At 30.6% G+C, this 17,054-nt stretch overlaps 1 protein-coding gene across 1 annotated transcript in view; it reads right to left on the bottom strand.

Moving 5' to 3' along the window:
* LOC125068642 (apoptosis-stimulating of p53 protein 1) overlaps positions 1-17,054 on the bottom strand; it is a 237,704-nt gene that overhangs the window by 175,073 nt on the left and 45,577 nt on the right. The window contains exons 2-3 of the mRNA XM_047677896.1: positions 14,825-14,873; positions 6,267-6,420 (exon numbers count right to left, since the gene is read on the bottom strand). Coding sequence (XP_047533852.1) covers positions 6,267-6,420; positions 14,825-14,833 — 163 coding nt within the window. The 5' untranslated portion in view covers positions 14,834-14,873. The remainder of the gene's footprint in view (positions 1-6,266; positions 6,421-14,824; positions 14,874-17,054) is intronic.

The raw sequence follows: 17,054 nt of genomic DNA, 5'->3' as shown, positions 1-17,054 counted from the left end.
CGGAATTGCTATTTAGATCTTTAATACTTATAATGTTAATTTTTTTTGTATAGTATACCTACAATAATATAAAAGTGCGGATAAATTATGACCCAATCGGCTGTATGAAACTATTTACAAAAAAATTACTTAGGTAAAAATAATAATGACAAATTAAAAATATATATTATTATAAAAATAAACTAATAATAATTTATTAAATTTTCTAACCAACCACAAAATCTTTACAATTCACACAGACTTTACCTAATATCAATTTTTTCCTAAACAATCATTGCTCATAAATTACATAATATTTCTACATAGAATTAAAGACACTTTTTCCGACACCTTTTCGACTTATTTTATTAGTATCAAATGAGTTGGTACTGATAAATATTTCATTGGTCGACTTATTTTTAAATATTTCATTAACCAGAACCGCGGTCGCTTATAAAATGCTATTCCACGAGCGCTACAAATACACAGAGCTTTCATAAAATATCAAAGGAAAAGATTACATTTAATTTATAAAGGACGTCTCCAAAAATCTTATTTCCGTCAAAAGAAACGTACACTCATCAGCGTGGCGAAACGGTGACCTATATACTACAAACGTGAATAGCAACATCAACATTCCTCATAGGCTCATAAAAAATATGATAAGAAATATAAAGTCAAAGTCAAAAATCTTTATTCAAATTAGAAGTGTGGTTATACTTGCTTATTGATAGACAAAAATCTACAACTATAAGCAAAGTCCATTCCTTAAAACATCCAATTATGAGGTGAATATTTTCAAATATTTAAAAATCTAAATTAAAATATTTATTGATTAACATTTATTATGTAATAAATGTTAAATAATAATAAATGGTTCACCTGCGACAATAAAAATTGAATGTTAGATATATACATATGAATAAATTACATTGCAACCGTCGATGCGCCGCCAGCTATGAAATGATATTATGGCCGTTGTACCTGAAATTACTCAAGTTCACCCAAAATGTAGAACTAAGGGATATTGTACCTGAATGTTAGGAGGTAGAATATCCGACGACTAGGTGAAAACAACCTAGATGAGCTGGTAAAAAAATCTCTCTAGAGAAAGTGTGTCGAAATTCGCTTAGACGAGTAAAGTTAAATGTACTCCACATTTAGCATTTATTTACAGCCTGTATATATCCCACAGTGGGGCAAGACTTCCGCTATTTTTGAGAAGGGCTTAGAGCTTATTTAAGCATGCTGTTTTATTAAGGAATACACATGCGAAGATTTTTATCCAATAAATATATTATCATTTAAATGTTTTCCTTCATCGTCGTGCATAATCTTGATTCAAACATATACATATACATATATTGAGTATATGAAAATTTTGTGGAATTGCCTAGGTTTGAACCCGCAATTGTCGGGTATGATTCACGTATTCTAACCAGCGGCTTTATCATATAGCACTGAGATATCTGTACTTTTTAATAAATGATAAATATTTTTATTATTTCATTTAATAAGAACAAACTTAGATCTGAGACAACAATAGAACTGGCATATATGTACGTTTATCAAATGTGTCGTGAATATTAATTGTAGAATCTTATGATCTCTACGACTACTATATTATTATGGTAAAAAAATAAATACGTAACAAGTGAAATATATAAATATCATCAAGAAAAATATCAATATCCCTTGCGAACTTTTCTAACTTCTACTAGTATGTACAATGCATTTCTTTAAACATAATATTTATTAACTATGATTATATAAAGCTGTATTATTTACCGTAATCATAATTCCTGTATTTAATACATATCTACTATTTGTTGAAGAGGTTGAAATGACAATTGCACTTAGCCACTTCATAATACTACATATAAGTATAATACTAGTTATTTTCGTAATTCTAGTGTTACCTTTCGATAACCGATTATTAAAGAAACATTCTTTCCATACATTGAGCATAAATTCTTTAGTGGGTGCCTAAAGTGTTTTTTTTTAATTTCTTATAAATATAAGGTTTAAAAAATTACGTTCCACAGACTTGGTTGTAATGCAGAGAACATTGCTTTATCTTTACTTTTTGTTGCTATTTGTCTGTTTTTATATATATATATATATTTATTTATTTTAAGTAGACTAGCAAGTGGGCCACCACCGTACACTCATATGAGCAGGGTAAGAAATCATCATCAAAATCATTCATCATCAAATCATCTTTTACAACACCCTTGGGAACTAAGGTCTCTCAAGCATATATTTAGACTGACTGAAACATCCTTCAAATCAGATCACAGCAATCAATAAGTGATTAATAAGTTGTACCCACCCAGACGGACCAGTTTTCATTAATTTCATTGATACCCATACACTTCGCAAAATTTTAAATTTTGTAAAGATCTAAGACCATAAACATGAATTACAATGCATTTTTCATTTATATATACATAAAATACTATATATATAAAGAATACTATATTGTTAAGGTTTTATAACCAAAAGCCCCAAGACAAACAGAAAGTTGAGCGCCTATAAAAAAATATAAGCAATAATTGCTTTCCGTGCAAATAATTGAGTGAATTATTTCATAAAAATATACGATGATATTACAAAGTGGTTCTTGCTGTCGTCGCTCGTGCGATATAAAAGCTTTGTTTGTTGATTATATTTCGAAGAAACACGTTATTTATAGTTTACTGAAGATACTAGGAACCGAAATTGATTATAAGTATTTCAATAAGATTCATCTTTTTTTATATTCAATAATACATGGATATCTATTGAATGTTTTTATGAGATAATCATTTGACATTTAGAGACTACTGGAATATATATCAAGCAAATAAAATTACTCTTAGCAAAGCGAGTAATCGAACCTTTTTTTTATTTAAAATAAGATATCTTCCCAACATCGTTTTCATAAGTAACGAAAGTATAATATTTACGATACATTATATGTTTAAAAATATAGAACCAAAATTAAAGTCACTGTAAGAGTAAATTACCTTCAAAAATCACATTATGCCTAATAAGGCGCTTCGTAGAAGGGATTTTTCGCTAGACATTTTCGTATAACCTCGTCCGGTCCGAACAAGCCACAATAATATTACCAACCCCTCGCGTGTACGCTTTATCATGGTCCTTCTTCGTGAACATAAGTTCATTACGCCAAATTATAGTTGTTACCTCGCAATTTGCTTTTGCATGTTTTTCTGATGAGAAATTAATGTACGCTAACTTATTCAGTTTCTGCGAAATCATATTAACATCTCTGATTTTATGTTGATAATATTTTTCCACATTGTTTTATTTTTTAAACATGGATATTGAGTTCACACAATTATTTTTTATTGTATCATTCGAACCTGCAAAGGGAAACTGCAAGACGTAATAAAAAATAATTTGTCCTACATTGATTAAGTGCGGAACATCGTTGTGACAATTGTACGAGAACTTAATAAGTAGCATAATTTAAAAACAAATGTCTGTAATTCGCTACTATCTTATTAAACGTGTGAAGATAATATTTATTAAACTTTGCTAGAATGCGATATAATAAGCTAATCGCATTGTAAGTCACCAGAATATTATTCTAAGGAGAAAATATAATATACAATACATTGGAAATATAATATTTGAATTTGTCTTCTCATTAAAAATCCCTATTTGGTAAATATACGCTAAATTGTTTGCAAAAACAATGTTACTGTCAATATTTTAAATCGCATAAAATAGTGGGGTCGAAAGATTTCCTTGACCGATCCGTCGAGTGAAAATGACATTTCGGACATATCTTTCCCACGGAGGACTCGATCGGGAGGCAATTACGTCGGCGTCTCGTTTTTGCTGAGAGTGAACTGCAAGATAAACTTTGTGTAACCGTCATCGCTCTTTATACAGTAACAAGACATTTTTAATTAAACCTCTTTCAAACGTATTCAACTGCCGAAGTTAATCGATATCATTGATATCGATTATCGAAAATCGAAACCTTTTTCGTACTAACATCGATTTATCGGTCCCAGATATAATAAAATATACTTACATATTTTGTAATTATTGAAAGATGTTAGTATAATAAGATAATGTTCTTTAAAATCGATTATAGCTGGTAAACAGTTTAGTATCAAGTTCATAATGCAAATGATTTTATTTTCATATATTATCAGTAATTTAAAGATTAAACGTTGTTTCAAATGTTTTGCAATTGTGATGTTCAATATTACATAGTTGTTTTTATCCCACGACGATTTACGTCAAGGAACACCCATCAAGTACTGTTAAGGTAAATTAAGATGACACTGTGTAACGGATCGGATGTTTTTGTGGGAAAGCCTGAACAGTATCTAGACACTAATGTTATAAACTTCTTGCAAACCGTTATACATAATATAAACACTATTATGCTAGTGATCATTGCTTTTGACCGAGTGAGGTTATATTTACAAAATCTATCGAGACTATTCCCATATAATATAATAGATATGTACCGGTTTTTTTAAGCTAGACACTCTATTTTTATGAACCAAAACTCATATTTATAATAATATTTTATGTTGGGCTATTGCCAAAAAAGAAAATCACAAAATCTGGGCTCGATAGGTAGCGTTACGGTCGAGTTATTAATAAAAGTATATTAGTCTTAGGTTTTCGTTACATAATGTAAAGTTTTAAAAATAAAATTGGATAATAATGATACGATGCTATTTATCATCTGAGTTACAAAAACGGTATTTGTGATATTGATTTAAGGATTTAGAATATAATATTTAAGACAAATAATTAAAGCAAATATTTTCAGTTAATATATTATTATAGAAATAATTATAACGTAATGTAGTAGTTCTTGCTTATCGTTCAATGCGCGCTCACAATCCGCCCTCACGGGTACACGTCATCTATTCACCAGCAATATTATCGCCCTCTAACACCGCTAGGTTTGCATTGCATATTCCAGTATAGAGAAGGAAATATAACTTATTACGAGTAGATTTACTTGCCAACGTTTGATAATGCCTGATACAATATGCTGTATTATAAGATATACTATATATATAAAATAAAGTATAATAGTAAAGTAACATACTGTAAATGCCCACAGCTGGGCTAAAGCCTTCTCTCCCTTTTGAGGAGAAAGTTTGAAGCTAATGTCACCACGCTGCTCCAATATGGGTTGGTACACATGTGGCAGAATTTCATGGAAATTAGACTCATGTAGGTTTCCTCACGATTTTTTCCTTCGCGGCCAAGATTCGGCCACGAGGTGAATTATAAACACAAATTAATCACATGAAAATTCAGTGATGCTTGTATGGGTTTGATCCTGCAATCATCGGTTAAGAAGCAGTTGTTCTAACCACTGGGCCATCTCGACTACTATTTATATATAATATAATAATTTCTCTGAAGATTATTATAAGATAAATTTATAATAAAATTGCTTGCATTAAAACATAGTCATAACCAAAATTTCCATAGCATGGCGCAGAATATGTTATTGTCGATAAAGGTAAAGTGAGCAATTACAATAAATTTCAAGTTTGCAAATCCATTCATTGTATATACACGAAGTTTCTCCATCTCGAGTAGTCTCTAAGTGGAGATGACAAACTTCAGTAACAAACTATAGTTCAATCCTTACTGAACTTTGTACAAAACTGTGACATCATTATGGAACGTAAGGACGTGAAACTAAACTTACTGCATATTTGGTATCAAAATGTATGCAAGTCTTGTGTACTAGACAGAAAAATAGTCTACTTTACTTAACTTTATAATAAAGAGAGAAGAACTGAAATTTGGAAGGAACTGAGATATTTATTTTTGCTTTCATGCTCCGCGGTGAAGAAAAATGTATGGTAATCAAAATGTATCTCATGATTGTCTTTCACAGTTTACCAACCAGCGCTGGATCGGCGTGATGGACCTATAGACCTCCTCCTTAAGACAAATACGAACAGTTATTTTACTTACTTAATAATAAAAATATACAAGAACTTCTATAAAACTCAAAAAAAACTTAGCAACGCAACACCGTCTTGTAAAATTTAAAAGTTTAATAACTCAAAAACACTTTTACTGTACGGTTTCTTCCACAGTGCACTGCTATAATAATATCATAATTTGACTCACAAACTTGTTATACCAAAGAAAAAATCTGAATCACTGCATGACCCTTAATCGTTAATCGAATTTATTATTCTAGGCATTTAAATAATCTCATGTTACATTTGCAAAACTCGCCATTGACAGCATTCATAGAACATTTTACTGAAAACTTTTACCTCCATGGTGTGGATGTACACTCAACAGCAGGCAAGGCTCGTCGCCAGGATCTCGACAGCAATCGAGAACATCTCGACTGGTCGTGTGTGGTGTGACGGGCACCGGTGTTGGAGACCAACCCGCGCCGCTCTCGCACCACACTCGCACTATCATCTGTTACAAGAAAAAAAACAATTAACTAGATAATCAGACCCGGATCTACCATATGGCTTTTTGGGCTTTAGCCCAGGGCCCCGTGTATAAAGGGGCCCCCAGCTAAGTCAAGACAAAGTCAAAAATAGACGAAAATGCGAAAGAATTACCTAGTTTTATTAAATTAAACAGATCGTATGATTTGCAGCCCTGCGAATCCTGCAATTAATTAAACCCATGTAATTCAAGTCTAAATTCAGGTGTGTCTTAGATGGGCCCCTAAGTAGTATTAGCCTAGGGCCCCCTTAACTCATGGTCTGGCCCTGTAGATAACAATATTTATTTAATGTATTTAGTATCTATCTGTAGGATCTGAGTTAGAACACTTGAATCTTAACAGGTTCAGAAGGGTTCAACCTGGGACAATCACCACTGAATTTACAAATGCTTAACTGATGTGTATCGATGGCCGGTGTTGATGTAAAACATCATAAGGAAAATCTACCAGTTTAATAGATGTACTTTGCTTTGTACAATGATTTATTTATACATGCGACTTAAAAGCAAAATATACTTTATTCGAGTAGACTTTTACAAGAACTTTTGTTTCGTCATTTTAAATAATTTTACTAAACGTAAATCAAAGAAAGGTTCGAAATATAGATTCTATCGACAAGAACCAACAAGAAACTCAGTAGTTACTCTTTTAAAACATTTTAAATATAAAGTTATAATAATTGAAACAATCAAATTAATTTAATATACAGCTGCCTAAATGTCAAAATGTATTAAATATAATCGTTAAAGTAAAGTATTTGACATAAAATCAATGAATATTCGCAACAAATATTTGTAACTAATCAATCAGATTTAATAGGATCACAGAATATATGTACCTGTATTTTATATATTCTGAGAAGAAACTATAAAATTTGTGTTTCTTTACACACTATATAGCGACGCTTAGATTTCAATATAAGCAATTATTTAAATCTAAGTTATTTTACTGTTCAAACAGATATACGCTACACGGAATAAATATTTTAAAGTTAATTTCTTTACAATAACATTACATAAAATTATAATTTTAGTAATATTAATCTAAGACTATTACATAAAGTCTGTATGGTTAGCATTTATAGTCAAGGTAATTACCACCGCATAAAGACCCCGAGGACATTTTATCTATGAATATTTTACACGCTTTAATTAAATTAGAATTTATCAATAAATTAACTTCTTTATATTTTCATTTGAATTGTTTACTGCTAAGTATTTTATTTAAAAGTTAAAAAGGAAGCGAAGACGATTCAGTAGTTAGGTAACCTGAAGCTCAACCGAAGATTGTGGGTTCAACCTCAGCCGAAACATACTGAATTTTCATGTGGCTAACTTGTATTTAAAATTTATCTCGTGCTCGGAAAAAGATTCATTTAATTTGATTTGAATCTTATCTACTGATCCACAATAGAGGAGCTTGGTAGGCTGACCTTCTCCATAAAAGTAGAGAAGTTATTTGTTATAACGTTATTTTATACAAACTATTTATTGTTAATGTTGTAGGTATTATTTATTTTGTCTGGTATGTTATCATAATTAAATATCTATGTCAATCTTATTAATATTTTAAATACATCACATTTAGTAATACGTTTTACATTTAATTATCACACGTTCTAATTAAGTGTCTTTATCAAAACGTAAATCACCGAATACTACTATATCACAAGCCAGTCGAATACAGTATAAAATCGATAGATAAGCAAGCACTTTCGTCTGTCTGTCTATCGAGTGTCAGCACTAACGAACGGTTAGTGCTGCAGTAGGTAACCCGGCTAAATATTTTAATGCAAAACCAACCTTATCTACTCTAATTTAAAGACAATAAATGCTTGCATATAAATCTGTGTTATGGTCATGGTAAATACTTCGGTGTTAATTAGTTGTCTGCTATTGGGAGTAGAGGTAATGAAGAAATTAATAATCAAATTAGATCGCAAATACGTAGGATTTTACTGTAGCACTTATAGCACAATTTTCGGGAACTATCGAGTACTTCGATTACCAATTATCACGTGGCGATACTTTCTAGGGGCCGATTCGAATAAGTTATAACGATTATGATACGTTCCCGATCTAAATTCGCAGAACCACAATTGGATCGTTGTTTTACTGGCATAGGAAAACAACTACAGGACAACGATTACGTTTTGATACGAGGGCGATAAACTTTCATTCTGTTAGTAGAATTAGCCCCCTGATTATATACATAATAATATGTATATCACATATAATAATTATGTATAAATAATGCACGCTGATATTGTAATAATGGAGTATTAAATTCTGAGTCTGAATATATGATTTACATAAACTTTCAAGCCAGTATCGATTTAAGCAAACGAAATCTCGTGAGAATCGAAGAAATATTGCAAATGTGTTGTAGTAAGTAGCTACTTTGTGTGACGTAATCAGAAATCTTATCTAGTGACGGGTAAAAGTCAAATTGTTATGATTGAGTCCGTCATTCTTTTGTTCGGAAGATATCCAAATAGATACAGTAAACAAAAATTTTAATAAGTAATATGCTCAGTTTAAGAGGCATTCAAATTATAATTAATTTTGGGATGAATTTCATATGCCTACAGATATTGCTATTTCTTTTTTATGTGTGACATAAAGAATACCAAATCTTTTCTCGAATGAGTTTAATGTCCATAATGTGTTCAAATAATCAATATAATTGATACTATATTTATATCTCCTTCTCAATGTCTAAGTGTTTTAAGAATTATGTAAATATTTTACAATATATATATTTATTTCGTAAAAATTAAATAAAGATGGCGCCACAGGCACTTAAGACATTACTTGAGTTACTCGGACACACTTGAGCATTTTTATGGTCCTGTGCGTATCGAGAGTCATTACAAATTATCCGGACAAAAAATATCTAAGCAATAAGTCATACCTATGATTGATCGTTTTATAGATGCACCGGCTTTAGAATTTCGATAAGCAGTTAACTGAACCATAACTCATTGGACAAAAGCTCTTGGAAGTGACACCCAAATAGTAGATTAAAATCGCTGTTTCGCATCTTATTTACCGATATATGACGTTTATTTATTCATGATTATAAATTTATAAAATATTATATATAAAAACCCTTATATAACAGTGGCAAATAGTTATGATTTTGAGAAAATAAACTATCCAAAAACGTTATGAACTAATTCTGAATATTTAAGAACGAATCCGGATTAATCCGGTTATACATATATTATTATAGACTAGTATTTTCTGTGCAAAGTACAAAATACCGAGCTTTAGAAATGTTTAAGAGGTGTCTTACTCAAGATAAGAGTTAAACTTAGTTACAGGAAAACGTACGTATAAAATACGACGTGATTTAACTCAATTACCTTTGGTTTCGTTAATCAAGACCTATTGTGTTACAAACATACTTTGAACAAATTGAGCATTTTGTTTTTTTTTTGGCAATATTATGAGGTATTATAATAATATTATTATCAAGCAAGTATTACTTTTTTATAAACGATCATTTAAACATTTTATTTATTTTAAAATTATGCGTAGCGTTTCAAATAAAAAAGAAAAAAAAAACTATAAATAATCGCAGGGATGTAATAATTATAACAGAACCATTTTAATATAAAAAATGTACAATTTATATTTATTTCGTATATTCATAAGGGCTAATATATATAATCGGTAATAGTGTTTCTTAAATATATGTTTATTGTTTAAAAACGAAACTATAACTATGATTAAAAAATGTGGGTTACTTCATATTAATATACGAAGATTCTCAACACTAAAATAGGTATTACTAATGCTAATAAAAATACTTTATTTCTTATCTTTCTCATTACCCTTCTCATTCATTTATCTCAAATACTCAGGTTCGACGACGTGTATAAACTACATGGAAATGAATTGGCAAAATGCTTTAGCCGATGGGTTTGTTTTACGCTACAATTCCAATGGTTGAGGCGTGTATATGCTCGATTGGATGCGCTGAACAAAAGTTAGTCGACTAAGGCAGTCCCTCCTCACACACACACGCAACGGGCGTTTCGGCAACACCACTTTGTGTTAGGTTCTACTCTAAAATAACACATTCGTAAATAACACGATTTTGAATTATATTATTCATAATCCAGATATAAACGATTCGGTCGCTGTTATATAACGTTTAGTATCATAACATATTAATCATTGTTAATACTATACATAATAAATAAACCACATCATTAAAATAGAGACACAATACGAAATAGAGCGTTCTTAAAATACTACTAAATTCCACGCAAGTTTTAATCTTTACAAATCATCGGCAAAAAATCTCAAAGCATTTCGATTACCAAGCTCGATGATTGATTGATAGTAGTTACCAATAAAATATACACTAAAAACTTTTGATATATAACCGAACTGTTCTCGTAGATCGATCCTTTCACCGTAACAGAACATAATATTGTTTAAGACATTATTTTGCAAGAATCGTTCAAAACGTGACATTTTGTGTCGTGTTCTAGTTAGTCTTCCATGATCTATTTGTTGTTCAGACTCAATATTGCAATGAAAACATTTATAAATAATTTAATGTTATTTCCTTTTAAATTTTCATCAATAAATAATTCCTATCGTAATTGAACTACTCATACAAATGAAGAAATAAAAATAAAAAATGTTGTAAATATTTTTAAAAACTATTAAAAGTAAAAGTAATTCAAGTACAAGAGGAAGGTTAGAGAAGCGGAACCTAACGACCTGGTAACTATTGGCACCAACGTCACCTGTGTATGAACTAGTGCGAAAATGGCGTGAAATCACATTATTGGAACTTTTACCTTGCACCGTTATTATATTTTCTGCTGGTATACAGCTTGTTAGGACTTAAAATAAAATTGGAAACATTTTTAAAAATATGAATACAGAGAATAAATGTGTTCAAATCGTTTTCTATAAAGAAGAGAAATTGAATTCCTTGGTATTAGAATGAATAAAAATTCTCATGAAAATACGAAATGGTGAATATTTGCCAAATTCAAAATAAAACCAGTCATTTAAACATTTGTAGAAATACATATTTTTTTACTTTTGTGACCTTCGATCTGTTTAAACTATTGTTTCAAGATTATATTCGAATAATTAAAGTTCTACGAGTATGTAGGAAAAAATACATAAAAATAAACTAGAGAACTAATTGCAAGATTTACTCGAAACTCGTCTGAAATCGAGTTAGACGCAATATTCCTAGAATCGAAAAATAAAAGATAATAACATAAAAATTCCAAGCTGCTCGCGGCATTATCAGCCAGAGGCGTAAGTCTCTTCATATATGGTACTTGCAAAACGAGAAGTATCACATCGTATTAGGAACTACAAATAGAGGCATGCTCTGATTATAATCACTTCCATTCATCAGCATATACCAACGTGTACGTAGATGAATGGTTTAGTTTATATTCATTAGCTTTTCAATTACAACGCTCTATTAGAAATTCATGTGTGCGACACGAATTTAATTATAAGAATTTCATAAATCCATACCCATATTAATAGAACGGAAATGTGGTGAGAAACTATTTAATGGAACTACAATGAAGTTCCACGTTGGAATAAAGGCTCGGGCTATTATGAATAGATTTTTTATTCTACTAAATAATGACCCTTCACCTAGATCGTAGCACGTTGGTATGTGTGTATGAATGGTACAACACACACAACTTCGCCGGATAATTTTATAAGTCTTATTCGTGTCTTTGCACATTACTCATTATGTGTCTTTGTTGTAATATCGAATAAAAATTTATAAATATATAAACTTATTCTTATAACTTTAGACTTTTAATCTGTGATGTAAAAAAATTGCTTTCTATTTTGATACGACGTTTAATATTAAACACAATCACCTGTAAATCCATACAGGAGATGGATAAGATTTTACCGTCTTTGGCGAGCGTCAAATTTCAGTTAAAATACGATTACGATGCAAAAGCCTCCCCTGAAAGGATCCAACAAGTTTCCAGTCATTTTCTGCTATATTCATCATGTGTTCGAGTCCCTGGAGGGAAGATATCATGTAAATTTAAATGTAATCACTGTCATCTGGTGGCAGCTGTCTATATGTTCATCAGAATAGAAGCGTCTGTGAGGGCGACCCAAGATTAGTACTACAAATTTACTTAACATCTCTATAAATTCTTTTGACATAAATTGAACTCTATCTCAAGCGGATAAGGTACATAAGTAAATATAATTTTCCTATTATGGTGCAACGTAAGTTAGTTGCGGCATAGTTGCAGTACATTCAGGTATCCGACATAAGATGTTTAATAATTTTACATACGTAAAACTGCAAGGAGATTTGAAAGGTTGACTGTGTTTATCTAGTAATTAAACATATAACGGCTGTATTTTGTAATACGAGAATACTTGTATAGCTGAGGACTTAATTAGTAAGAATATGCAATTGATTATGGAATGCAAGATTACTATTATTCATGCTTAAATAAGTATGTTTGTCGTTATATCATATTCAAATTATATTCAATCGAAAAGGTTATTTACTAAGTGTTCCTGTCTATCTTTCTACAAACACAGGTTACCTATCTATATTCTTAAGTGCAATACCTACACTTATATAAACCAAAAAATACTTCGTTAGTATTTATAGATAAAATAAAACATCAAAGACTCCCTGAAGCGTGAGCTGCAATCATTGCTTAGCTTATTCATCATTATTTTACAAAAACTATTTTCACTGTATCTCATCGTACATAAAAGAAAAACCTAGAATACTTATCTAATAATAACTTTAACGACATCTAAACATTTTGCACATTTCAAAAAAGAAACTATGTTATAAGACCAAGAATGCCTAAGATGCTATTAAAATATTATAACGACATTTCAATTTAAATTAATACAATGCGTTTGACGTTCCCTTCCATATACATCTAAACATTCATATAAAATAGAAACAATTCTAACATCTCCTTAACATGTTTTGAAAACGACGGTTTTTTCCACAAATGGTATGGCGAGTATGAAAACATGAAAAAAGGTACTATTATAGTCTAGAACTAAATACGGGTGTAAAAAGCGCTTGGTATTCTATAAACGCGTTTGCTTCCTTTATTACCCTTGCAATAAGTCCGCCAGCTGCCTTAACGCAGATGTTTACGTAATTACTTGTAGGGGTGACTGGCATTAAACAAACGGTGCCTGTTTAATTGTTTCGCTAATGCTCGAAGGTGAAACAGGTCAAAAGAATGATTCTCTTCTAATCTATGCAAATGGCGAAATTGTTTTCGGAATCCTGTCGAAAAAGTCGAAGTTTTATTAAACTATTTCAAAGGTAATAATATAATCAACAAGATTTATTCGACTTGGTCACGCTTATCGATTGTAAATTTTTAAACAATTTAAAACCATACGAAATATTATGTCTGTATGAGAAAATAAAACATTAGTAATTTATAAAATTCGTATTCGTATCTTGCTTTACAGATAATCATTACTAATAGAGTGACTTAAATAGTTGAGATTGTTGCATTAAATCTTATCACAGTATCAAACATAAAAGTATTTTTTTACAACTAAAATTGCACTTTATAGCTTTATTTAATTTAGACTATATTTCCGAATACAATTAAAACAAAGTTTGAATATAAGGCATACCAAATTTATTACAGTTTGGTGCATTAGTCTAAGCTCCGAGGTGCTAAAGATAAACAGTAGAGATACAATAGTGGGCAAGACGCCAAAAAGGTATAGCTTTGACGGGTAGCATGAAGATATAAGAATTGAGTACATGGAAACTTATGTGAAGTCTGACTGTGAAGTGTGTTCTGCGAAGGAAAATTAAGATGGAGGGAGTTTTATACGTAGGCTACGCTATGGGAGTGCGATATATGGAACAGTCCGATGTTTTTTTCGTTTCACCTCTGTTCTATAAAAGAAGACTGATAAGTAATTCGAGGGTGGCATAGCAAGGATGAGTGACATCGATCCAACACGGATGAAGAGGCGTGGCTTTTACGTTTTTTATGAAACTCGAGAGTGCAAACACTACCAGCTTTCAAACTTCGTGCTGTTACGATACTTGTAATGACAGAAATACCCATGAAATATTTTAATTGATCTGTAAATTTTTTATTGGACAACAAAGCATAAATCTTCTGTCTATTTATATAATCTATATTTGTCTGTATATAAGGTATTTATTTAAACAAATTACAGTCTGTTTCCAACAGTGTTTCGAGGTCCAATAAGATAAACAATATATTTATTATCCTGAAGTAACAATATAAGTTTATTATTATTTATGTCTAAATGTGTCTCGTATTTTGTTACTTACTTTCGTCTATTATCAACAGTAATGTTTACTCACCGGAATCATTTTTGGGGGACATGTGGTAACGCCCTATATCACCGCCTGTCTGCAAACAAATAAAAATATAACACATTATTAACTGTTAAATTATGTTATTGATTTCAATAAAATATTTTTTCAAAACAATAAGGACGAAATTAATTAAAGAAATGGAAACACTTGATGGGAAAATAAAATATATATTGATAAAATTTACGAGTTTTATGAAAATATTTTTTTATGTTACTTTCTATCAAAATACTTAATATAAATAACAAATAATACGAAGTTTAATAAATTATCAATATTATGTAGAACAATTTCTTAGACAACTAACTAACCAAGCACTCGTAATAAGTTTGTTGAGAGATGTCTGATAGCTTCCCAAGCTACAATGATACGTGGAATTAGTTAACCTAGGCTAGACTCAGGGGAAATTATAACCTTAAATAGAAAATCACTGAACATCTTATATTATACGAGTACAGAAACATTACTGAAATTATTAATACAATGCTTAAAACTTAAATGGTTTCAGTTTGTACAATGTATATTTTGTAATTTGGACCTAGTATGTTTTATAAATAGGTAAGGTTTAAAAAGAAAAAATTACTAATGATGTCGTTTTCAAGGAATTGCTACTATTTCTATTTACCTCACCTATTAGCGCTAAGCTTGTGATAGTCCAAGGCAAAGGAAAACTTTACGGGGCAACTATAATAGTAAGTAACAAAATCCCTTACTTATTTATTTTAATTACTAAGTAAAAGTTATATCAAAGATATTTTTTTTTATTATTTGCCCACGTACACTGACGAGACACTAGGCTCATTACAAATGTGTACCTATCGATATTGTAAAAAGTGTAAACGAACGGTTCTATTATCCTCATAGATTCTTAATTATTATGTATCTTGTAAGTACCCGTGATTGTACTTATTCATTTACCCTTCAAACACAGTAATATATTATTGATGTTGAGTGGTAGGATAATTTGATGATAGAAAGCTAAAATGAACAGCCAACAGGCACGTACGAATAGTCATATTTAGTCACCTAACACTAATATAATATTATAATTTTAACTTAAATCCGTCCTGAAATATTCACTTATCAAAGTGTTTTAATACTTGAACATTAACATTTAACACAAGAACATTGGAAAATAAGAAACAAGAAAAATACCAACCTCTGTTAAACTTAAAAAAAAAAAACTTATAAATATTGGACAACATCACATACATTACTCTGATCCCAATGTAAGTAGCTAAAGCACTTGTGTTATGGAAATCAGAAGTAACGACGGTACCACAAACACCCAGACCCAAGACAACATAGAAAACTAATGAACTTTTTCAATATCGACTCGGCCGGGAATCGAACTCGGGACCTCGGAGTGGCGTACCCATGTAAGCCGGTGTACACACTACTCGACAACTGAGGTCGTCAAACTTAATTATAACAAAATAATGATTATCTAATAATATATATTTAAAACACTATTATAAATATCAATAATAAAAATCATACAAGAGATATGAATGATAAGTAGTTTCCTCTATTTTTTTAAATTACAATATTAAGTTTTTCTTTACAGTTTGTTGAGTAACTAATTATAACACATACATACTTTCTAAAAACAACTTAGCAAGTAGAGAGCGTGTATCTATTTTTACCATTGTGTTTCGATGGTGTACACATCGTATTATGCAAAACCCCACTGCGAAGATATTCTATACGGAAAAAAATTGAAAATCGACGCTCGGCCCTAAAAACGATATTCAGTAATATTCTGCTTTGATGCGTATCTTTTATTATTATTAGTTTTTATTTTATTTAAAGGCAAGCAAGAATTACCAAATTTATAAATATAAACCACTTTTTAATCTTTCAATGTGCCGCAAACTATAAGTATTAAGATGTTATTAGAACTAGTAGGTATTGTAATCAATTAAGCTCTCTGATATTTCACGGTCAAGTTCTAGAAAGCATTTCGATTTTTTACAGAATCGCTTTACTAAACGAATTATTGCAACAACACCAATAATAATTGTTTAATTGAAATGCCAGTATGAATAAGAAAGAGCCGGTATGACACAGATTCCAACGAATGGTAATCGGATCCAACTAATCTTAACCGAAGATTGCGGGTCTGCCAATTGTGTATCGACCGACATGGATTTGAGCAGTGTGGTGGAATAAGCTAAAAACCTTCTCATGGGGAGAAAGCCTTAACAGTGAGACCTTA

The sequence above is a fragment of the Vanessa atalanta genome, chromosome 14, assembly GCF_905147765.1.
Source record: "Vanessa atalanta chromosome 14, ilVanAtal1.2, whole genome shotgun sequence".
NCBI lineage: Eukaryota > Metazoa > Arthropoda > Insecta > Lepidoptera > Nymphalidae > Vanessa > Vanessa atalanta.
This window is presented reverse-complemented; position numbering and strand designations above follow the sequence as displayed.